The 24,889-nt window shown below is 41.2% G+C and overlaps 1 protein-coding gene and 1 long non-coding RNA gene across 2 annotated transcripts; both read left to right on the top strand.

Annotated features, from left to right (window-relative positions):
* Positions 1–12,021: 12,021 nt before the first annotated feature.
* Positions 12,022–12,986, top strand: LOC132141904 (uncharacterized). Its single transcript, XM_059551556.1, has 2 exons — positions 12,022–12,739; positions 12,827–12,986. The coding sequence occupies exons 1-2, from the start codon at positions 12,086–12,088 to the stop codon at positions 12,872–12,874; spliced, it is 702 nt and encodes a 233-aa protein (XP_059407539.1). The 5' UTR covers positions 12,022–12,085; the 3' UTR covers positions 12,875–12,986.
* A 9,331-nt stretch (positions 12,987–22,317) lies between these two features.
* On the top strand, positions 22,318–22,949 carry LOC132141903 (uncharacterized). Its single transcript, XR_009433961.1, has 3 exons — positions 22,318–22,399; positions 22,502–22,579; positions 22,778–22,949. It is a non-coding gene; the product is annotated as an uncharacterized LOC132141903 (long non-coding RNA).
* The last annotated feature ends 1,940 nt before the right edge of the window (positions 22,950–24,889 follow it).

The raw sequence follows: 24,889 nt of genomic DNA, 5'->3' as shown, positions 1-24,889 counted from the left end.
CGTGGGCATCGTGAGCGGACACCGCCACCTCGGGGGCATCGTGAGCAGACACCACTGCCTCGGGGGAATCCTGAGCGGACACCGCCACCTCGGGGGAATCCTGAGTGGACACCGCCGCCTCGGGGGGAATCATGAGTGGAATCTGCGGCTTTGTGAAGGCTAGCAGTCAGCCCCGCTGCCTCAGAGGGAACATCAGCAGGCTCCACCACTTTGTGAGTCCTGCGAGCCGACCATGAGGCTCGCACTTACGTCAGCAGTGAATCCCGCATGCAGTGCATCAGCCCGTGACGCTCCAGGAACAGGAGTGAGGCACTGGGTGCAGCCGACGAGGCCTCTGCTGACTCCTGGACTAATAATACAGCCAGACAGAGTGGTGTGTGAGAAGAGAATATATAGTCCATGACAATGAGCAACAGCTGTGTGTGATTGAGAGACAGGTGTGCGGAGTGAAGGTAATGAGTCCGCGAGCAAGGGAGAAACACAGATGGAGCAACTAAACAGTAATGAGGTGACAAGGTGGGCTGGGTCAGAAAAGGACAGGAGAGAGCACATGGCACCAAACAAACACAACACTCACAGAAGACAGTGACAGAAAGACAGAAGACTGTGACAAAGTGTGGGCCTCAAATTGAATGAAGACAAATGCATATTCAGGAAAGCAGAATTGAGAAAAGCATGACAACAGCTGGAAACCGGTCGCATACTGTTCTAGAAGGTTGACAGTGTCCAAAATAAGATACGCCCAGATAGAGAAGGAATGCCTCACAGGCATATGGGGGTGCAAAAGTTTCCAAAACTACTTGGTGGTCATGGACACATTCAAATTGATCACGGTTCATAAGCCACTAATACCATGGATCAACAGAAAATATTTAGACACCTTCCCAGTTAGATGTAAGAGAATTTTGATGAGACTCATGTGGTTTAATGAAAAAGCAGAGTATGCACCAGGCAAAAGCTTGGTTGTCGCAGATCCACTGTCGTGAAGCCCGCTAAACACTACAGAGGACATTATTAGTGCAAATGTTAGTTGTCATGTAGATGCAGTCTTCGGGTTGTTCTGCCAGTGTCTCAACACAAGTTGACAGAACTAAAGATGGAGACAGAGAAGGACGAGCAGCTTCAAACTGTGAAGAGATTCATTAAGAAAGGATGGCCAGAATACGCCAAAAGTGCTCCTAACAGTGTACAGTGTAAAATAAAAGACTATTTGTCAGTGAGTGATGGACTGATTGTGCTGGGGAACGCATTGTAATTACAAAAACTATGAGACACAAGATGCTTGACAGAATTCATGATGGACACCAAGGGTTATCAAAATGCAGGGCAGGGGCCCAAAAGGCTGTATGTTGGCCTGGAATATTTGACGATCTAAGGCAAATAAACATGCGCAGCACAAGGAACCTTTACAGTCAACACCTCTGCCAGAAAGACCACGGCAGCGAATAGCCATAGACTTGTGTATGCATAAAGGGAACAATATCTGGTGGTATCAGACTATTATTCGCACTACTTGGAGATCCTTCTGCTACAGTCGGTAGATACATCAGAGCATGTTATTCAAAGACTTAAAGCGTTATTTGCAAGGTTTGGAATACCAGAACAATTGTTAGCGACAATGGGGCGCAATTCTCCAGTCAAGCTATCTCATCCACTCATGTGTTTTCGAGCTACCCCTACCTCCTCTATAGGAATACGCCCAGCGGAATTGCTAATGGGAAGGAAAATAGTACTACCCTACCCACCTTACAGAGAAACCTGAGACCAAAGTGACCAAACAAATCAAGCATAAAAGAGAGAGACAAAGCAGCAAAAGAAAAACAAGCATTCTACTTTAACAGACGACATGGTGTGAAGGACTTACCAGTTCTTAGACCAGGGGAATCAATCTTGTTAAAGTAAGACGATTAAGCCAAGTGGAAGGAATCTGCTACAGTGCTGGCAGAGAGTCCAACTCCAAGGTCATAGGTCTTCAGTGAAAAAGAGGGAGATAAAAGGAGAAATATCAGGCATCTTCAGTTTCTGCCAGAAAAGGTTCCAGGAATAACTATGAAGACTGGGGAGAGTTCAGAACAGTCATCACAGAACGTTACCTGCAGAGAACATTGTAAGGAAACCTAACATCACTAGATCAGGCAGAGTAAGTAAGCATGCAGAGCGGCTGAACCTATAGAGAAAAAAAAAAGAAGACAAAGGAAAAGAGTATCGACATACTGTCTGTAACGAATTAGTTCATTGAGTTATGTGACCAGGCTTGGTAATAACTGAATGTAAAATGAATATTCGTGAATGCTATTGTATTTGTGACAGCAATGGCAATATTGTGTTTGATTTGAAATAAGAAAAAAAAAACAATGTTCTAGTTTGAAATTTGCTAATTAAATAGTCACAGCCTGTATGGGCAAGTCACTCTTTATTAGTGCTGTTCATTGATTCGAGTAACTTTTTTGACATTTGAGTATAAAGTGTTTTAATTCTACAATATATGGTGTAAAAACGTCTGAGTGCTGCCCTCTTCAGGTTGAACGGTGGCTACTGCAGTTGATTTTTCCTACTGGATGTTTGTGGTGGCATGTGACATAAGCAGTGGAAGGTGACGTAAGCAGTTTCCAGCTCACTACGCCCGTTGGTACGAGCAACCACGCCCTTGGCAGTATAAAACCATCTTGTTCCGAATTGCGAGTATTGAAAACGACCAGTATAGAGTATTAAAGCATCTATTTAGCATACTATTTATATAGTTATTTAGATTATTTTGTGTAGCCTATGTAGTTAACTAGCGTAGTTGTTAGTGTGACGTTAGTATTGTTAGTACAGAAATGAAATATTGTAATGTTTTATGTGTGTGCGTGTGTGTGTCTGTGTGTGCATGTGTGTGTGTGTGTTTCAACAAAAGAGATACTTAGAAATTAATTGATATTAATCACTTGGCCCTCTTAGGCAGGGCGGAGTCAGGATGTTTTCATAGGGAAAACAGGAAGGGGCCAGCAACCAGTCTGGGGTGGCACAGAAATCTTCATTATTTCAATATAAAAATGCATATAAACATACACTATAAAGTACTGGTCTGTTTTAGTGCCTAAAACACAACTGAATACAATTAATTTATACTTACTTGTAATTGAGATACTTGTGAATTAGATCAAGTAATGAGTGAATATGACAATTTTTTTATTATTTTTGTAATACCTCCAGGTATTTTAATAAAAGGGCTCACTATAGCTTTATTGCTCAGTCAGCTTGGTTATGGCTCTCAACACCCCCAAAATCTTGTTCTCCATCATTGTACAGGCCTACTCATGAACGAGAGTTTTGTCAAACCTAAAAGGAAAAAAATATATATCTTTTAAACCCCCTTCTGCAATAACATGAAATGTTGGAGGTCGCCAGCACATAAATGGCAGAATGTAAAATGAGTTTTTTCATTTAAATATAGTTTCATTTTCGTACTTTACATATTAACGAAAAATAAGTGATATTTTTTTTTTTTTTTGTAAAAATGCACTGTGCTCACATTTACATTTACATTTACATTTAATCATTTAGCAGACGTTTTTATCCAAAGCGACTTACAAATGAGAACAATAGAAGCAGTCAGGTCAACAAGAGAACAACAACAGTGTACAAGTGCCATGACAAGTCTCAGTTAGTCTAGTATAGAACGCATAGGTAGGTATTTTTTTTTTTTTTTTTTTTATAAAAAGACAAGAAAGGGAAAAGTGCTAGTGTTAGTTGGTTAAGTGCAGGCGAAAAAGGTGAGTCTTTAGCTGTTTCTTGAAAATGAGTAAAGACTCCGCTGTACGAATTGAGATTGGGAGGTCATTCCACCAGCTGGGCACAGTCCAGGAAAAGGTCCTTGAGAGTGATTTTGAACTTCTTTGGGATGGTACCACAAGGCGTCGATCACTTGCAGAGCGCAAACTTCTGGAGGGCACATAAGATTTAACCAATGAGTTTAGGTAAGTTGGTGCCGTGCCAGTGGTCGTCTTGTAGGCTAGCATCAGTACCTTGAATTTGATGCGAGCAGCTACTGGTAGCCAGTGTAACCTGATGAGGAGCGGAGTAACGTGAGCTTTTTTTGGCTCATTGAAGACAACCCTCGCTGCTGCATTCTGGATCAATTGCAGAGGCTTGACAGTACATGCAGGAAGGCCCGCCAGGAGAGCATTACAATAGTCCAGTCTGGAGAGAACAAGAGCTTGGACAAGAAGTTGGGTTGCTTGCTCTGACAGGAAGGGTCTAATCTTCCTAATGTTGTATAAGGCAAACCTGCAGGACCGGGTAGTTGTAGCAATGTGGTCTGTGAAGCTTAACTGATGATCCATCACAACTCCTAGGTTTCTAGCTGTCCTCGAAGGAGTAATGGTTGATGAGCCCAGCTGTATAGAGAAGTTGTGATGAAGCAATGGGTTAACTGGAATCACCAGGAGTTCTGTATTCGTAAGGTTAAGCTGAAGGTGATGGTCATTCATCCAGCTAGAGATGTCACTCAGACAGGCTGAAATGCGAGAAGCTACCGTCGGGTCATCTGGTTGGAATGAGAGGTAGAGTTGGGTGTCATCAGCGTAGCAGTGATAAGAAAAGCCATGCTTCTGAATGACAGATCCTAATGATGTCATGTAGATTGAGAAGAGAAGTGGTCCAAGTACTGAGCCTTGAGGAAGCCCAGTAGCAAGGTGGTGTGACTTTGAAACATCACCCCTCCAAGACACACTGAAGGATCTGTCAGAGAGGTAGGACTTAACCCACAGGAGTGCTGTTCCAGAGATGCCCATCTTTCTGAGGGTGGACAGGAGAATCTGGTGATTAACAGTGTCAAAAGCAGCAGAAAGGTCCAGTAAGATGAGTACCGAGGATTTTGAAGCTGCTCTTGCTAGTCGCAGGGCTTCAGTAACCGAGAGCAGAGCAGTCTCAGTTGAGTGGCCACTTTTGAAGCCAGATTGGTTGCTGTCCAGGAGGTTGTTCTGTACAAGGAACATAGAAAACTGGTTGAACACCGCTCGCTCAAGTGTCTTTGCAATGAATGGAAGAAGGGATACCGGTCTGTAGTTTTCAAGAAGCGCTGGATTTAGAGATGGTTTCTTGAGCAGTGGGCTTACCCGAGCCTGCTTGAATGCTGAGGGAAATGTTCCAGAGTGAAGAGAGGAGTTGATAACGTGAGTAAGCGAAGGTATGACTGAAGAAGAGATCGCTTGAAGGAGGTGAGTGGGGATCGGATCAAGTGGACAAGTAGTAGGATGATTGGACAGGAGAAGTTTGGAGACGTCCATCTCTGAGAGTGGGGAGAAGGAGGAGAAAGAGTGTGCATCGGTCATTGTGAAGTTGTCCTCAGTCTGCGGTGTGGAGAATTGGCCGCTGATGGATCTCGTCTTATTTGTGAAGAAAACTGCAAAGTCGTCCGCTGTAAGAGTCGATGGAGGAGGTGGTTGCGGCGGATTAAGAAGAGAAGAGAAAGTCTTGAAGAGTGTCCGAGCGTCACAACAGCTGTTAATTTTGTTGTGGTAGTAGGATGTTTTAGCCGTGAAGACATTTGCAGAGAAGGAAGAGAGGAGAGACTGATACACACTGAGGTCTGTGGGGCAGGGGGCAGATGGGGCGGTGCGTGCTGGTCTAGACAACAGTGGGCAAAAGTTGTCCAAGCAAGATGTTAAAGTGGAGCAAAGAGTGTCCGTAGCGCTGTTTGTGTCCAGAGCAGAGAACTGAGAGAGTGCAGGAAGAGAGGATGAAACCACAGAAGATAGGAGAGATGGAGAGTGTGAGCGTAGGTTCCGTCGAAAGGTGACCTGCGTTGGAGTGTGAGGCACTTCAGGAGTAAGTGCTAGGTTAGCAGTAATGAGGAAGTGGTCAGAGGTGTGCAGTGGAGCAACTGAAGAGTTGTCCACAGAGCAACAGCGCGTGTAGATGAGGTCCAGTTGGTTGCCTGATTTGTGAGTCGCTGTAGTAGACACTAGCTTGAGATCAAATGAGGCGAGCAGAGTTTTGAAGTCAGCAGCCTGGGGTTTATCTAGGTGGATGTTGAAGTCACCAAGCAGTACCAGAGGAGTACCATCTTCAGGAAAGTTTGATAGCAGCACATCCAACTCCTCCAAGAAGTTTCCCAATTGACCTGGGGGACGATAAAGGACCACAAAGTGGATTTTAACAGGGTGGGTTACAGTAATGGCATGCGATTCAAATGAACCAGTACCTGTAGGTGATGGCTGAAGATCAAATTTCCATTCTTTTGATATAAGGAGACCTGTCCCTCCACCCCTCCCAGTGGTACGAGGAGTGTGGGAACAAGTGAAATTAGTGGAGAGGGCTGCAGGGGTGGCAGTATCTTCAGGTTTGATCCAAGTCTCTGTCAGTGCCATGAGGTTGAGACCGGAATGAGTAGCAAGAGAAGAAATGAAGTCTGCTTTGTTAACTGCAGACTGGCAGTTCCAGAGACCAACTGGAATAGAGAGCGTAGTAGTAGAGGTCAGAGGGACAGGCCGTAGGTTTGTCAGAGAGGCCTTCCTGCGACGTCCATAGCGTGCTCTCCGAGTGTTAGTAGTGATAGTAGAGATCTGAAAGCACATAGTGACTACAAGTGTAAGATATTTGAGAACAAGGTATACAAAAAGTAACAAAAGAGGAGAAAAGCAATACTCAAGTGCCCTGTCGGTGTCCTTGCTCGGTGGAGTCGCGCAGGTAGAGTCGATTGTCTTTACACTCGTCCGTCTTCACACGAGGAGGGCTCACACGAGGGCTGCCGCGACCGCGGTGAAACTTAGCGCTTTTGTATTAGCCTGATTACCTGTGATTGAAGTCAGCTGGCCAAACCTCACTATTTAGCAGATCGAAACCAGGCAGTCCCGCGATAGGCAAACGCAAAACCAAGCGCCACTTTCAGCACGTATTAACCAGGGTAAGACACACACAATTTAAACCAAAAACTTTCCTAGCAATGACGATCACACACTAGTCTGATGAGAAAACAAGGCAAAACACTCACAAGCTGCTGTCCTTCTCTGTAGCTCGACTGTTTCTTCTGACAAGTGCTTTCTAAACAGCTAATTAAGTACTTTCACTGGCTTTGGCCACGCCTCACTATTTAGCAGATCGAAACCAGGCAGTCCCGCGATAGGCAAACGCAAAACCAAGCGCCACTTTCAGCACGTATTAACCAGGGTAAGACACACACAATTTAAACCAAAAACTTTCCTAGCAATGACGATCACACACTAGTCTGATGAGAAAACAAGGCAAAACACTCACAAGCTGCTGTCCTTCTCTGTAGCTCGACTGTTTCTTCTGACAAGTGCTTTCTAAACAGCTAATTAAGTACTTTCACTGGCTTTGGCCACGCCTCACTATTTAGCAGATCGAAACCAGGCAAATTTACTTGTGCATTAAATTACAAATAAAAAATTACTTACCATCTTGGGCCCTGTTTTTATCTCGAATGGAAGAATATTTCATACATGCATACACAGTTTTGCAGCTTTTATTGCCATTTTATATACAAAATGTATATATGAAAAAGTGCATTGATGATGTGACAGTCACCAACACCATCACCACATGTGCAAACCAGAAGCATTGGATGACAGCAGAGGTTTGTGGGCTGCTAAAGACCAGAGATGAAGCATTCACAACAGGAGATAAAGCAGCCCTCAAAACAACAAGAGCCAATCTGTGGCATCAAAAAATCGAAACGGTCATATGCTCCAAAAAATCAACAATCACTTAAAAGACAAAAGAGTCACACGGAACCTGTGGCAAGCCATTCAGAACATCACTGACTACAAGCCCCTGCCACAGGCCTATGATAATGACACATCCTTCCCGGATGCACTTAATCACTTTTATTCACGGTTTGACATGCAGAATGACACACCTGCACAAAAACCACCCATACCTCCCAATGACCAGGTGCTCTGTTTGTCTCCAGCCGAAGTAAGGAAGACCCTATCTAGGATTAACCCACGCAAGGCTGCAGGTCCTGGCAACATACCTGGCCGTGTACTGAGAGACTGTGCTGCACAGCAGATTGATGTCCTAACATATATCTTTAACACCTCGCTGAGCCAGGCAGTCATCCCCACATCTCTAATCCACAGCAATCAAAACGACTACCATCCCATAGCACTGACTCCAAACATGAAGTCAAACCAGCCTCTCCAACACACTCGATCCACTCCAGTTTGCACACAGTCCAAACTGCTCTACAGACGATGCAATTTCCTTCACCCTCCACCTGGATCTTACCCACCTAGAGAATAAAGACTCCTATGTTAGAATTCCGTTTCAACGATTCAGCTCAGCATTCAACACAATAATACCACAAGAACTCATTAATAAACCAAACCTGCTGGGCCTAAAAACCTCCCTCTGTAATTGGATCCTGGACTCTCTAGTCTGTCCATGTCGGCCACAACTACTCAAGCACTACCACACTGAGCACAGGTGCCCCACAAGACTGTGTGCTTTTCACGCTGCTCTTCACGCTGCAGACCCACGGCTGCACTGCCAAATTAAGCTCCACATCATCAAGTGTGAGGATGACACAACTGTTTTAGGTCTCATCACCATCAGCGATGAAACACTACAGAGAGGAAGTGGCTCAGCTTGCTGAATGGTTTGGCACTAACAACCTGTCCCTCAATGTGAGTAAGACTAAAGAGGTTGTGATGGACTTTGGAACCCCACCCCCCCCACCCCAATGACTCGACTGTGGAGAGAGTCAGCAGCACTAAATCTCACTAGATCTCACCTGGACCACCAGCACCATGTCATTCTCCAAGAAGGCACAACAGCGCCTACTCTTTCTGCGCAGACTGAAAAGAGCAAGTCTCCCTACACCCATCCTCACCACATTCTACAGGGGCACCATTGAGAGCGTGCTTGTCACGATTCATGAATTCACTCTCTCTCTCTCGTCTAGCGTGCTGTTGTGTGTGTGTCTGTGGGCATGGTCACTGATCAGCGATGATCAGCAGCGCCAGCTGGTTTCAATTGTTTGTTCCCTATATAAGTTCAGTAACTTGTGTTTCATGTTGTCAGATCGTTGTTTCTCCCCGGTGTGCTCCCGTACCTGTTCCTGTGTCCTTAGTTCCTGTCTAGTCTACCTGTTTTCGTCGTTCGTTCCTGGATCGTCACTTAGCACTGGATTACCAAGCACCGTCATGAGGATTACTTACTCACCGGGATTCAAGGGATCATCACGGGACCGAGCACCACCACCTGTTGTCCACCGAAGTCCCTGCGTCACCATTCCATCAGCCTTGTGTCCGCCCGCCAGTGTTTCCTGTGATCTTTCTCATTTATCTGACTCTTGTGCTGTTTGTCAATAAATACGCCTTGCGTTTACATCCTGTCTCTGTCATACGTAACAGAACAATCTGACCATTATGGATGTAGCAGGCGCTTCCACGTGGGACGAGTTTGCGGCTCGAAGCATCGCTAGAATGGACACCCAGGAGGAGAACATTTCACTCACAGGGAGGGCGGTCCAAGCGCTTGTGACGCAGGTGTCCGAGCTCACCCAGCAGATACAACAGCTACGAGTCTCCACTGCGCCACCCACACCGCCGACTCCACCCCCTCTTCCAAAGCCGCAGCCATGGCGAGAACCGAGACTGCCGACACCTGAAGGTTATTCAGGTGAACCAGAGTTTTGCAGAGCTTTTCTGACCCGATGTTCTATGCACTTTGCATTACAGCCTCAGACGTTCAACCAAGAGCGATCCGTTTCCAACAAGACCATCCAGTTCGTGGCATGGAGACCAGACGTTCGGAATTCCTGGATACGGTCAGTCCCTCTTACGATCCGAAACCCATGCAGGTGGGTAGAGCTCGGCTTTCCCGGGAGGAGAAGGAACGGCGGAGATCCCAAGGACTGTGCCTTTAGTGCGGGAGGGCGGGTCACTTCATCCACTCATGCCCGTTAAAAGGATCAAGCCCGGTAGTAACTATGAGGCTACTATCGGGTGGGATCTCCACCGAGAAGACCTCATCCTCACCATCATCATCTACTCTCCTTCCGGTAAGACTAAGGTGGGCAACCCACACACACGACACCCAGGCCTTACTGGATTCGGGTGCAGAGGGTAACTTCATGGATTTAGAACTGGCTCACCATCTTCACATTCCTACCACCCCCCTCACGTACAAGATATCCGTCAATGCTCTTAATGTACAACAGCTTCCCAGCATTTCACACGCCACAGAACCCATTACCCTCATCACGTCTGGCAACCACACCGAGACTATAACATTCCTCCTCATGAACTCACCTCTGGCACCCATCGTACTTGGTCATCCTTGGTTCACACAACACAATCCCAGAGTCGATTGGGGGCACAATTCTATCTCTATGTTGAGTAATAAGTGTCATGAGTAATGTCTAGTGTCTGCGTGTTCGTCTGTACCTGTGTCTGTTTTCCAGGAGGAGGCGGTGAATTTATCTAACGTGCCCGAAGAGTACCTATCCAACTCGCCCGCGGTCTTCCAAGCACTCGTCAATGACGTGCTGAGAGATATGGTTGATCAATTCATATATGTTTACCTGGATGACATATTGATCTTTTCCTCTTCTCTCCAGGAACACGTTCAGCACGTCAGACGAGTGCTTCAGAGGTTGCTAGAGAATGGTCTTTTTGTCAAGGCGGAGAAATGCGTTTTTCATGCACAGTCCGTCCCCTTTTTAGGGTACATCGTCTCGTCTGAGGGAGTGCGTATGGATCCTGACAAGGTTAAGGCTGTGATAGATTGGCCAAGTCCAGATTCCCGTAAGGCCCTACAGAGGTTTCTGGGATTCGCCAATTTTTTTATCGACGTTTTATTCGTAACTTCAGCCAACTAGTCGCTCCTCTGACCGCCTTGACCTCCCCCAGAACGACGTTCAGGTGGTCCGATACAGCGGAGGCTGTATTTGCCAAACTTAAGAGCCGCTTCGTTTCGGCTCCCATCCTCGTTGCCCCTGATCCATCACGTCAGTTCGTGGTGGAGGTCGACGCGTCAGAGGTGGGGGTAGGAGCAGTTCTTTCCCAACGTTCTGCCACAGACAATAAGGTTCACCCTTGCGCGTTTTTTTCTCATCGTTTATCACCTGCCGAACGTAATTATGACATTGGTAACAGAGAGTTGTTGGCAGTCAAGTTAGCACTGGAGGAATGGCGGCACTGGTTAGAAGGGTCAGGGGTACCTTTTATCATTTGGACCAATCACAAGAACCTAGAATACATTAGAACTGCTAAAAGACTCAACTCTAGGCAGACTCGGTGGGCACTTTTTTTCGGTCGTTTTGACTTTTCTCTTTCGTACCGCCCGGGTTCCAAAAACATCAAACCCGATTCTTTATCTCGTATTTTTGACCATTCCGAATGCCCGTCCACTCCCGAGTGTATTTTACCCGAGACATTAGTGGTCTCCACTCTCAGATGGGAGGTCGAATCGAAGGTCATGAAGGCCTTAGAAGGGGTAACGCCTCCGCCCGATTGCCAACCGAACCGGTTATTTGTGCCTGATGAGTATCGGTCTGAAGTCATTCAGTGGGGTCATTGCTCCAGTATATCTTGTCATCCAGGAGTTAATCGTACCAGTTTTTTGGTTAAGCAACGATTCTGGTGGCCATTAATGGCTCGTGATATTCTTAGTTTTGTTTTGGCTTGCTTGGTTTGTGCCACTGGTAAGACGTCCAACCGACCCCCTGATGGGTTACTACAACCGCTGTCAGTTCCTTCGAGACCCAGGTCCCACATCGCACTAGATTTTGTTACCGCCCTCCTGCCCGCAAGACTGTCGTTTTGACGGTCGTGGACCTGTTCTCGAAGGCGGCTCATTTTATCGCCTTGCCCAAATTACCTTCAGCCAAGGAGACAGCGGTTGCTGTCATAGATCACGTCTTTCGTTTACATGGCCTCCCGATGGACGTGGTCTCCGACAGGGGTCCCCAATTTGTGTCCAAATTTTGGCAAGAGTTTTGTAGATTATTGGGGGCGACGGTTAGTCTCTCTTCAGGGTTTCATCCCCAAAGCAATGGTCAACCAACCAAGATCTGGAGAGAGTATTGCGATGTTTGGTTTCCAAGAATCCTTCCTCTTGGAGCCAACAACTTTCTATGGTGGAGTACGCCCACAACTCGTTACCAGTGTCAGCTATGGGCCTTACTCCGTTTGAGTGTAGTTTAGGTTACCAGCCACCAGTTTTTGCCAGTACGGAATCCGAAGTCGCGGTCCCCTCCGCTCACGCCTTCGTCCAGAGGTGTCACCACACTTGGACTAGAGCCCGTGAGACTCTTCTCCAAGTGGGGGCGCACACCAAGGCCAAGGGCGATCGCCACCGGTCAAAGCCTCCCGTATACGTCGTCGGTCAAAAAGTGTGGCTTTCTACCAAGAACATTCCTCTCCGCTCCGTCTCTAATAAGCTTGCCCCAAAATTTATTGGCCCGTTTCCTGTCACCAAGATCATTAGTCCGGTGACAGTCCGCCTCAAACTTCCTCCTACGTACAGGAGAATTCACCCCGCCTTCCGTGTATCAAAGATCAAACCCGTGTTTTGGGCACCCATTAATCCGCCTGTCCCGGTTCCTCACCCGCCGCGTCTCGTAGATGGGGAACCTACTTATTTGGTTAGTCGTATTCTGGACTCGAGAAGGAGGGGACGCGGATTTCAGTACCTGATGGACTGGGAGGGTTACGGTCCGGAGGAGAGAAGTTGGGTTCCTGCTAGAGACATTCTGGGTCACTCTCTGATCGATGATTACAATCGTCAGGTAAGTCCGCCAGGGAATGCCAGGAGGCGTTCTTAGGGGAGGGGGTACTGTCACGGTTCATGAATTCACTCTCTCTCTCTCGTCTAGCATGCTGTTGTGTGTGTGTCTGTGGGCGTGGTCACTGATCAGCGATGATCAGCAGCGCCAGCTGGTTTCAATTGTTTGTTCCCTATGTAAGTTCAGTAACTTGTGTTTCATGTTGTCAGATCGTTGTTTCTCCCCGGTGTGCTCCCGTACCTGTTCCTGTGTCCTTAGTTCCTGCCTAGTCTTCCTGTTTTCGTCGTTCGTTCCTGGATCGTCACTCAGCACTGGATTACCAAGCACCGTCACGAGGATTACTTACTCACCGGGATTCAAGGGATCATCACGGGACCGAGCACCACCACCTGTTGTCCACCGAAGTCCCTGCGTCACCATTCCATAAGCCTTGTGTCCGCCCGCCAGTGTTTCCTGTGATCTTTCTCATTTATCTGACTCTTGTGCTGTTTGTCAATAAATACGCCTTGCGTTTACATCCTGTCTCTGTCATACGTAACAGTGCTGACCAGCTGCATCACTGTCTGGTACAGGATCTGTAGTGCTCAACAGCTTTTCCCCCAGGCTGTGAGAGACCTTATCTCAAATCACCCACCCTCCTCTGAAACCCCACACAAACCCCTCCTGAAACATGGACCATCTTGGTCAGCAGTCGTATGGTTTGTATTTTTTTTGTTTAGGTATAGGAAAACATTTATATATATAGTATATTTATAGTCAAAATTTGTCAGTAGGTTAGTTGTGTATAGGTTTATAAAGCTTTACTTTGTTGTATGGCTGTATTTATGTAGCACTGTGGCCCTGTGAGACATGACATTTCGTTCCATTGTATGTCCACACTTGTAGCAGATTGACAATAAAGCTAAACTTGACTTGAACTTGGCTTGATATATATATATATATATATATATATATATATATATATATATATATAGATAAATATATATCATCCCCATAGAACCGAGCCTTTCCAGCACACTCCCCCACCTCATCCATGCTCCCTGCTGCCGCATACCCACCATCCTGCAGATCCTTTCCTCTTTAGCACCAGCCCACACGTCCTTCAGATTAGATGGCAGCGGTCCCTACCATGGGCCTTAGCACAAAGAAAAAAGAGTGAAAACTTTGTGCTTGCGCTCATGGCCAGACCCAGTCTGAAATTGAAATGGCACACTAGTTTACTGCTTACGGCTTACTGCCCAGTACACAGTGTACTACCTGCTATTTTTTTAAGAATAGTTTGTGAAACAGTATACAATAAACAACAAAATGCTTCAGTGTAGTATAGGTACATTCACGCCATATCAGAATTCCTATAATTACGAGATTACAGCTGGTAAAAAGCATTCACGTCCTCATAGAACTCATAATTACATTGCAAACTGGGAGTTTTCTGAGAGCTACGACTTGTACCACGTGACTGCTGTACTACCTGACCTGAGTTGAAAACGGAGCCGACAAGCCGGAACTTTCTGCTATTGTTAGTGACACTCGAGCGGTTTTTGCATACTCTATCACAGATTAAGTGAATTAAATGCAATATTTGTCAAATTTACAGAGGTTTCAGAAACGTTTTCATGAGCAACAGATATATACTGATTATATACTCATGCTTGATTTTAGCAGTTTATTGATTTGAAATATTTAAAACAGGTCTGGTATATAGGGATATAATGTTAAACTTTTTTATATTTATTGTGTGTGTATTTTTGTCTAAACCATTTTATTTAATGAGAGAACATCCACAGAGCTATTCATGAATTGTAATGTGTCACAATGGAGCAGTTGTGAGATCCTAGGACAGCCTAAAGGGACAGTGACTGTGGAATAGGGGATTTCAGCAACATATGGCCAGGGTGAGGGTCAGACAAATAAAATGTTGCCCAGCTGGAACAATAGTTAACAACAACTTGATTGAAATTCTAACACATCCAAACAGAGTCATAAATAGATCTCAGGAGGGTGAGTCTCCTCCTCTTGTGTATGTATGTGTGTGTGCGGTGTGCAGACCATTGTGTGAGTGTGTGAGGCGAGTTCTGAAAAGAGGCCAGACACACCTCTTTTCCTTCCAGCTCATTACTGTCTTTGTTCATGAGCAAAATGTGGGGTTTGCCTCAGTCTACCCAGCAATCTGTGCCTTCAAACTATGCTAGCCTTCTAATGGATTTCTAGTTATTATTTAAAGCTGTTTGTGTGTGTGCCTATGTATTCATTTTCTCCCTCTTTACAGCCACTCTTTTTGTTCCCTTTATGCTCTCTTTTCCTGAGAATGTGTTTCTCTGACCTTAGCACAAAATCTAAATTTGAAGTGGGTACAACAACTCCCTTTCACTCTGTTAACTTAAACCTCTATTATTTAAGGGTGGTGAAACTTGTCTGAATTTAAAGTAATAATAATAATAATACATTTATGCAGAGAATATTGACTATGCATAGTGCAGGTGTCACTAGGAGTCATTAATGTTCATATTACAGACAGACAGGTTGGCTTGATGCAGCAGTTTTGGCTTATTTACAATACCAGAATCAATATCATAGCTAATAAGTAACCAAACAATAAAAAAGAAAAAAACAAACTTTAAAACAAATTTATTTAGAGCACTGCATGAAACGGTGGTTACAAATGTGTTGCGTTTTATAAAGTATAAATTTATGAACATCATGAAAAGCACGTTTGCACTTTTTGCATGTTTTGGTCCCTGTGAAGAAATAAGCTTATAAATCATACAGAATTATCTTTTTTCGAAAATCTAAGATAGCTTAGAAGAGATTGAACCTTTAGAGTTCAAAAAAGAACCTTTGAGTGCAAAAATGAACTTCTAGCTATCAAAAAGGTTCAAAGTTGAACTTAAAGGTTCTATAATGATCCACTGGTTATTTGGCAGTTATTTTAAGAACCTTTGCTGTGGTAAAAGGTTCATATTAGAACCTAGCATATTTAAGGTTCTTTCATTAACCTTTTCTAAGTTGTAATGTAAAGACAGAGTACAGTTAGAACACGATTTGCTTAACTGTTACATTATTAAATTATTAATTTTCACACTCAGTACTCTTATTCAGTTACTAATTGTGATGTCAGATGCAGTTGTGGCAACATTGTTGATACAGTGTGTTTTTTCTGTACTCATGACCACCTCACATATCTCTAAATTCCACAATAATCTTTAGTGCACCATGTTGCTGTAAATTTTTAGAACACAAATTAAAAATCACAAAAAACTAAGTTCAGTTGTATGTTCATAAATGAACCAGAAGCTATTCTGTGCTAAATGGAGAGAGTGAAGTGAAATTCTTACCCCTAAAAATTACGTTTATGTTCAATAGGCTATCTTCATATCTTACAGCCGTACATCCTTTACATTTACCCCATACCACATTCATCCTTCAAATCTAAGATAGCCTTCTAATTCAGCTCAGAACATGACAAGTGACAAAAGCGAATGATTTAAAATGAATCTGGTTGCAAATCACCTTTTTAGACATGTTTATATTATTGAGTAACACCGTTATGTCATTTTGTAACACTCCTTCAAATGTGAAGCATATCTATATTCGTTGTGTAAGGTTGCGTCAGCAAGATTATTTTTCTCTCTTTCTTTCTTTCTTTCTTTCTTTCTTTTTTTCTTTCTTTCTTTCTTTCTTTCTTTCTTTCTATCTATCTATCTGTCTTTCTTTCTTTCTAGTAATTGTTTTATTATTATTATTATCATCATCATCATTATTATTACTTTTATTATTACGAAAAATTTTTGATTTTGTTAATAAAAACAATCAAAACATATGCATTTAAACCAGGGCGAAGGGTTTCTGGGCCTAATAAAAATAACCATGGTTTTATTATAGTAAAACTGTAGTAACCCATGGTTTTTTGGTGTGTTGACTACCATTTGTATAACCACAGATTTACTACAAATACCATGGTTATACTATGGTTAATTTATCAAAACCATGGTTAATTTGTGGTTACCATGGATTAACTATAGTAACCATGGTTTTTTGGTTTTATTTGTAGTAAAACCATGGTTAATTTTCGTAAGGGTTGTACGGTGTCCCAGTGGTGCACAACACAACGACATTAAAAAAGCAAACATAAGCTCACAACACAACGACATTAAGCCACAACACAAATACATTAAGCCACAACACAACGGAAATGCTCCCGACCACTAGGGGGCAGTTGGTCTGCAGAAACGGGCAATAGACTACGTATTTCCTGTAAAAATCTCAGGGCGAATAAAAGGTTCCTGTCTTTATTCTGCCGTAGTGTGAGTGCATTACCAGCTGCAAACTTTTATCCATAAACGATGAATATTAAATCATATTTATACATTTTGCTATAATACAACAAATTAAGTATACCACAGCAATATAATTATTTAATGAAGAGTTCCATAAACATCTGTGAGGGTGGTTTACACAGCTATTGCTGTGACCCGTTTTGTGAGGCTCCTCAAAGGTTTTTCACACTTCTCCCCTGGATGTAGAAACTCGAAATAAGTGGATTCAAATTAGTAATGTAAGATTTAAGGATTTCAACATCACTTCTGATACTTCAGTCTGCAGGCGCCTCTTCAAGAATGACAACAGCATGCAAATCTACACTAGGTAAGATCTAAACCTTTATTACTATATTAATGAGCACAATGTAGGCCTATTGTGAATTTTTTAATTGTCATTATTTATTTTTTGTCGCTGTGGTTGCCTGATTATTTAAAAAACCTCTTCCGTGGATCAAGGCAATACGTGTTAATAAATGATTAACCCAAAAATAAAGCTGTCATCAACATTATGTCGCTGTAAACCCATATGGCTTGCTTTGTTCACTGGCATACAGAAATGTTGTAAATAATGTTACCGTCAGTCAGCTATCTAGATAGACCCCACAGAATAAATTCAGAACAGTTTAGAATGACACGAGGGAGAATAAGCTAAAACCCCAGCTAAAATCTTTTTACAGACCTACCTTTTTTCCACTTGTATGTCAATACATTATACATTTTAAGTATCCTTCAGGTTCAGTGTAGGCAAACAAACTTTTTACATTGTTTGGTGTGTATTTTCTGAAAACATGTCTCATCCAATCTAGATTTGAGAAGTAGATCCATTTAATGGCCTTTTGGAGAGTTATTGAACCTGCATTCCACATGGTTCGTGTGACCAGAGCAAGGACAGCTAAAGCGAGGAGAGAAGTTGCAATGGTAAATATTGATATTGTATTGTTTGTGACAGAGAAAGAAAATGTTATATTTATTTTCATTTTTTGATGCACACGTTACATGCATGTATCATAATTATTTAACATTTATTTTGACAGTGTCAGTCTCTGCAGCCCTTCGATGAGTTCCTCCTCTTCATGGTCCACCTTTCAGTCGATCTTCCACAGAGCGATATGGTCTTACACAAGAAACTTGGGATGGATTCATTTGGTTTTATTTGTACAGACTACAATAAAAAATGTAAATTAAATATTATGTAAGTGCAAATATATGTAACTTTAATATGTTTTCTTTATCATCAGTGTAATGTAAACATGTAAATATCCACACTTAAATTTTTGAAACTTTGATACAGTTTTAATAGCTATGTAAAATACAAATACTAACAACTATGACAGTGTAATGGTGTGTTACTATATTTTTGTAACACTACTATATTTATAACACTTCTGCCACTTGAAGGACTGATAGGTGAGGCCGATCACTGGTGACATCACTGTAAACATTCTCCTGAGATGAAAAACAAAGGTATAGTGTAAATTGACCATTAAGAAAAATAAAAAATCTCCACCATCATTACAAGTTGCATGCAAAATGAATAGAGCCATAATCATTATGATTGTGTTTTTGTCTTTTTTCTGTTAGGGCTAATCAAATAGGCATGTTATACATTATGAATAAAAGCAAGATATGAAAAGATGATCAATATCAATATTAGACACTTTACTCCTACCTTCAACACTCAGCGAGTTTCCTCTCTTGAAAACAGAACCACCATCCCACTGACAGGACCTGGCTTGACTCTTTAGGCATACCAATTGGGTGTGTTAATATTATTAATCAAAGATTATTATGTCATACATTAAAGAATTTGATAATTCTCTTACTTACCATTGTTCTAGGTTTGTGCCAGCTCTGCTCCCTTCAGTGCAGCTCTGTACAGGAGGAACTTCACTGATTCTCAGTTCTGAATAGTGTGCTGTCTGCTACAGTGCTGCAACAGTATGGATGGTCCGTTAAAACAATCTGTGAAGATAATAACATTGGTTTACACATTTAATTGATTTCAGATACATTTTGAATTACTTTCAGTTGCATTTTAAATTATTACATTGTAAATTACTCTATATTTATATATTATTTACAAATAATTAATATTTTATATAATGTTACAAACATGCCAATAGACTGTAAAGAGAACAGTAATATTTCAAAGGATGTCCCTATCTCTCTTAACCATTTCTGATCTTGTTTGCTTTTTACTGAATAGCTTTATCATGCTTGTGTTGGGGATCCCTGGAAAACTGCTATATAAATGTGAACAATTAATTCAAGCTTCAGTTTACAGATAATACAATTTGAAAATATAACAATAACTGTCAGACTAAAGCCCCGTTCACACAATGAATGATAACTATTAAGATAACGATAGAGTCCACAGCAGCGAACGATATAATCTGTTTATTCTAAGCGCGCACAAGCTCGTCCGCTGCTTTACATTCTCGAGCTTGTTATAGCAGGATTCTGATTGGCTGTCAATGTTTTTAATCGTTCATCAGCTGGAAAAAAAATAGTTCTTAAAGTGATTCCAATGATATTGTTTCTCTATGTCTTTATCATTATAGCTGTGGTGTGGACTCTTTTTTTTTAATAGTGAGAACGATTTTTAAAACTAAATATCTTTATCGTTTTCTTTATAGTTTGGTGTGAACGGTCCTTTAAGATTTATTACGATACATGGCAATCTAAAAATGGCAACAGTATTTAAAATACTTTATATCAAGTGAAGAAGTTCCTATCACACCAAACACATATCAACGTGGATTACCGGGAGTCCTGCTGTTATTTCTACTCTTCTAATCTCTTACGAGTTATAAAAAGATGAGGTGGATGGAGTTTAAAGCTAAACTCTAACTTAGCCCTGCGATTTTTGAGCTGATCAAGTCAGTGCAGCAGCGTTATCCAGCCTTATTAGCTAGATTTGCTAGAAGACGATAGAACAATACTCACCCTAAAGTTGTTGATGTAACGCTAACTTGAAACTTTTAATGCCCTTCTCCGCACGATGAAATTCATTTACAGTCATCAGGGGAAGTTCTTGTAAGATGAAAAATCTTCTCCTCTTGTCAATTTGAAAGCTCTACGGAAAGAGAAATGGATTCCCGCACAGCACCGGATTTAAATAAGGCCCCTGAGGAAAAACATTGTGTACAAGAGCAGAGCTAAACGGTCCAAATTAAAAATATTATCAATTTATTTTTTGCTCGATTCATGAATCGATACATTAAGATTATCAGGATATCAAAACATTTAATAAAAACACGTTTTTCATTTAAAAATCGATTACACATATTAAGTTACACATACGTCTCAATGAAATACCGGTGTTTAACTTCCGGAGCACTTCCGTTGTGTTGTGGCTTAATTTCGTTGTGTTGTGGCTTAAAGTATTTGTGTTGTGGCTTAATTTCGTTGTGTTGTGGCTTAATTTCGTTGTGTTGTGAGAATTTCGTTGTGTTGTGAGAATTTCGTTGTGTTGTGGCTTAATGTATTTGTGTTGTGGTTTAATGTATTTGTGTTGTGGCTTAATGTCGTTGTGTTGTGAGCTTATGTTTGCTTTTTTAATGTCGTTGTGTTGTGCACTACTGGGCCACTGTAAAGTTGCTTAACGCAACGCAAAGCACTGAATCTGTTACGCGCAAGATCAGAGGCCGCGCGGATAAACCGTTACAAACATTCAAGAGCAAACAGCAGCACTGCGTGGAGCAGCACGAATATCTGAGGTAAGACAACAAAACCTTTCAAATAAAGTATGACCTTTTTGAAAAGCTATGAAAAAACACCTACCTAATGTCATAACTGTGTGTTACATAATGAATAAATGACGCCGTGCCACAGAATTAAGCACACAAGATGTTAATGTGGCCACAATATTAAGTCACTTTACCCATCCAGAGTTAATTATTCTGCGTATATCGTGGTTACTAAAACACCTCAAGACCTTTTCTCAGATGTTTTATTTCAAGATATTTGTAAAGATTTTAGCCTGCCTGTTACCAGAGCACTTGTGTATTGATTGTTTTCACCAGCTGTGAGCTACACTGATTGCTTGGTAATGTGCTGCTACTTCATTCCTGAAGAACTGAACCTGGACGACAGCGGGACGCTATTATCATCAATCCTCAGAAGAGACACCCTTGTCCCTATAAAGGTAGTATGTCAAATTAAAATAACACTGTTTATATTAATACTTTATAACTGCCTTTCTAAGTCTAACTTTATAAATATAATTTTATGACTCCTGTTGTTTTAACAGATACTGAAATTGATGGAGACACTTTAATGAACCTAACTAGGACTATGAAATCTTAAATATTCCCAAAAAATGAAGGATGAAGTTAAATTTATAAGATTACAAGAAAACCTAAATACTGAGATGCCAGCAAGAACACAGACACCACGAGTAAGTTACTATTCTACATGTGTTTAAAAATATGTGGACACCTTTACTAATTATTATTATTTACTATTGTAATTATTTAATGGGATGTACGGAAGAACTTAGTGACTTTGACATTTTCTTATACTTATGCATTTGGTTGTTATTACAAAGCAACTTTATTGCATTCCCATTTTTAATGGGATGCTCAGTTAGGAGTGATGGTCAGGTCAGGTGACCACATATGTTCAACCGAACTATATTGTTATCTTTGCAAATCATTGAGCTGTTTTTACCATACTAACATGCACCTTTCTGGAAACTTTTTTTGTAGACTTCCTGTTGATATTCCACCTGGATCAATCTCAAGACAACATATTGCTTGTTTGTCGCAAAAAAATAAATTAAAAAAAGACTTTAGACCAGAGATTTTTTCTTTGACAGGACAAAGCAAACAAGATCAAAAACAATTCAAGGTCTGTTTGATTAAATGTGCATATACATGGTAATTTCCATGCATTAAGTTTATAATTTTAGAGATTGATGAGGGTAAACATGTTTTTCTATTTTCAGGTATGCAACAGGTGAACACAAGTTGTCTTTAGCCCTTGTAACCAAATACCAGTTCTTGAGAGTAAAGACTGGCAGAGGATGTGCTTAAAAACTAATTCAAAAAAGAAAGAACACCTTTGATTAATGTTGAAGAAAAAATGACATTTGCTGCAGATTCAGCAAAGTAAGAAAACAGATCATTTTACCAGGAGTCCATCAAAAATATCACAACCATTGTAGAGGAGGTAGGTTTGCTAAAAATAAAGTGACACTTCAATACTTACATTTCTATTATCCTGTGAGAATATTTCATGTATTTCAGTGATCAGCGAGCTGCGCTAAAGAAGAGCAGCTGGGGAGATACTGTTACTGAGCTGGATGAAGAAAAACAAATCTGTGTTGATTTGGCACACAAAGGTAATAAATCACTGATTTGCATGAACAGTAAAGCTACTGTAAGAATCACAATGATCAGACACATAGTATGCAATATTCAATTCAACAAATGTTCTATTAAAGGTGTCAGTGGTTGCTGCTGTCCTGCTGTTTCCACTTCTGTTAGAGGAGAGTCTGAGATCTCTTGATGTCATCAGTGAGGTGAGTCTATTTGTATCCATAATATCTAAATCTATAATTTCTTCTTTTTCAACCCCTTCTCTTGGTTATGATTTCTTCTAAACATTTGTTTTTAGAATGGAATTATTCTATGGAGCTATATATATATAATTTATATATATAATTTCACGTTAATTACTAAATATTGTTATAGTATAACATTATTTTCTCCTTGTTTAGGAACCAGATACACCCAAGCCTGTGCTGTTTATAAAGGGACATGCCTTGGATGCAGAGTCTCTTTAAGAAATAATGAAGGAAGTGGAGGAGGAGGTCTGTGAAGTAGACGATGTGAACACAGCTCTACACTTCAACTTCAACACTGAATATGCTTCAACGTTCAGAGACACCCTGACTTACTGAAAACTGTTTAATGCATCATAATGCCAAAACCAATATGTCACCCACAATGGCTAATTATTATAATTTGTTTTATTAAATTGATGTGTATGTATATAAATGCACAATATTTATTGTTGTTTATGTGTTTGTTAGTTTTTTTGTAATACATATTTATGGATAGTTGTTTATTTATTTGTGTTTGTTGGTTTGTTTGTAATACATATTTATGTATTAAACAGTTTGTGGACAATCATGGTGTTCTGTGTTTATAGTGAAATTGGATTAGTAATGTATAATAATAATAATAACAACAACAACAATAATGTTATTGCTATCTAGAGAAGGGTTCATAAAGGAACTGATGAGGGTCATTAATGCACCATTAAGTGAAGGTTCCAATTAGAACCTTTTCAAAAAGGTTCAAAAATGAACCTTTAAGGTTCCCCCACAGTTGCAATCTCCAGGAACCTCAAAAGGTTCATTTTTGAACCTTTTCTTCTAAGAGTGTAGTTTGTACAGTATAAGATCCATTATGTCTACAAAATGTCCCCATAAAACACGGAATGGAAGGATAGTAATGCCTCTTGGTGATATTTTTGAAGCTTATTAATCATCCAGCATTAAGTTTTTTTTCTAAAAAAGCAGAACTTTTTGTGTGAATGGTAGGGTTATATAAAGGGGACAGAAATACAGTTTGTTTATATATATATATATATATATATATATATATATATATATATATATATATATATATATATATATATATATATAAACCATTATGCCTATATGGAATATCCCCATAAAAAAATGGAAACCAGTGTGTGTGTCTGTGTGTGAATAAATTCAAGCAATTAGTCATCACCCCCATGCACCTTCATAAATCTTTTCTATTGCTTTTGTACTTGACAAAAAATCCAGATCTCCTAATTATCATATCAAAAGACTTATGCCAACGCCTCTGACTCTCTCTCTCTCTCTCTCTCTCTCTCTCTCTCTCTCTCTCTCTCTCTCTCTCTCTCTCCTCTCTCAAAAAAAAAAAAACCTTCAGACATCAACACTCATGTGCGCATGAGAACACATGCCCTCACAATGGCACGGTCACTATGCCTTTCTCTAGTCTTTAAAAATGCAAATAGACTGTGAATACTTGATTCTTTCAGATCGAATCCCGCTATTGTGAAACTCGCGAGCAGACACCAAGAATGACGTGTGAATCACGAGAGAGTTTATTTATTAATACTTAAGTAGTTCAGAGGTAACTGAGTATCAGAAGGTCTCAAGCAGCCCCAAGAGTTTTGAAGAACAATTCAGCGTATAAAGTGCATAATTTTATACCCGAAAACTATCACTGAGATATTTATTTAATTTATAAATACACATTGGTATACACAGACCTAATTCGCACCCCGTAAATATTATCAGTCCAAATATGAGCAATTTTAGATTCAGTATTATCTTTGAAACGGACAAGTGGGAAATAGAAACAATAATTTCGCATCTTGCATCTCGAGCGCTCAAGGTGACAGATGGATGCCAACTGTTTCTTTGTGGTTCAGTTAAATGGCAAGTGTTGCCCAATGAAGGGGAAACCAACGAAAATCTCTTAAATAGCCGTGAAGATCTCAGTTGTTCTCTAAATGCGTTTTAATATGGACTTTAAGTAGTGGGCAATTCATTGGCCATCTTAATTTAGTCAAAAGAGTGCACATGGCGCAGCCTTATTATGTTTAGCTTAAGCGCAGACATGAGAACTCCAGGAACTTCATCTCCCTCCGGCTGTCGTTGCAAAATAATACAATCGCCATTAGGATACCCCACTAAGCTATTGTATACTTGTGCTAACGAGGGGTTCATACGCCTTTGATATAATCCGGCTATAGAAATCCCTTTAAACATCCTGACGCTTCAAATAAATCCTATTTGAAAAGGACTTTCTACACCTGCCACAGC

This window comes from Carassius carassius, chromosome 6 (assembly GCF_963082965.1).
Source record: "Carassius carassius chromosome 6, fCarCar2.1, whole genome shotgun sequence".
NCBI classification, from domain to species: domain Eukaryota; kingdom Metazoa; phylum Chordata; class Actinopteri; order Cypriniformes; family Cyprinidae; genus Carassius; species Carassius carassius.
Note: the sequence above shows the minus strand (reverse complement) of the source record. Positions and strands in the feature narration are given on the sequence as shown.

Coding starts and splice junctions, on each gene's coding strand:
- LOC132141904 (XM_059551556.1), top strand. CDS start 12,086: ATGGTGGAGTACGCCCACAACTCGTTACCAGTGTCAGCTATGGGCCTT. Junction 12,740..12,826: donor TCGATGATTACAATCGTCAG/GTAAGTCCGCCA, acceptor TCTCTCGTCTAG/CATGCTGTTGTGTGTGTGTC.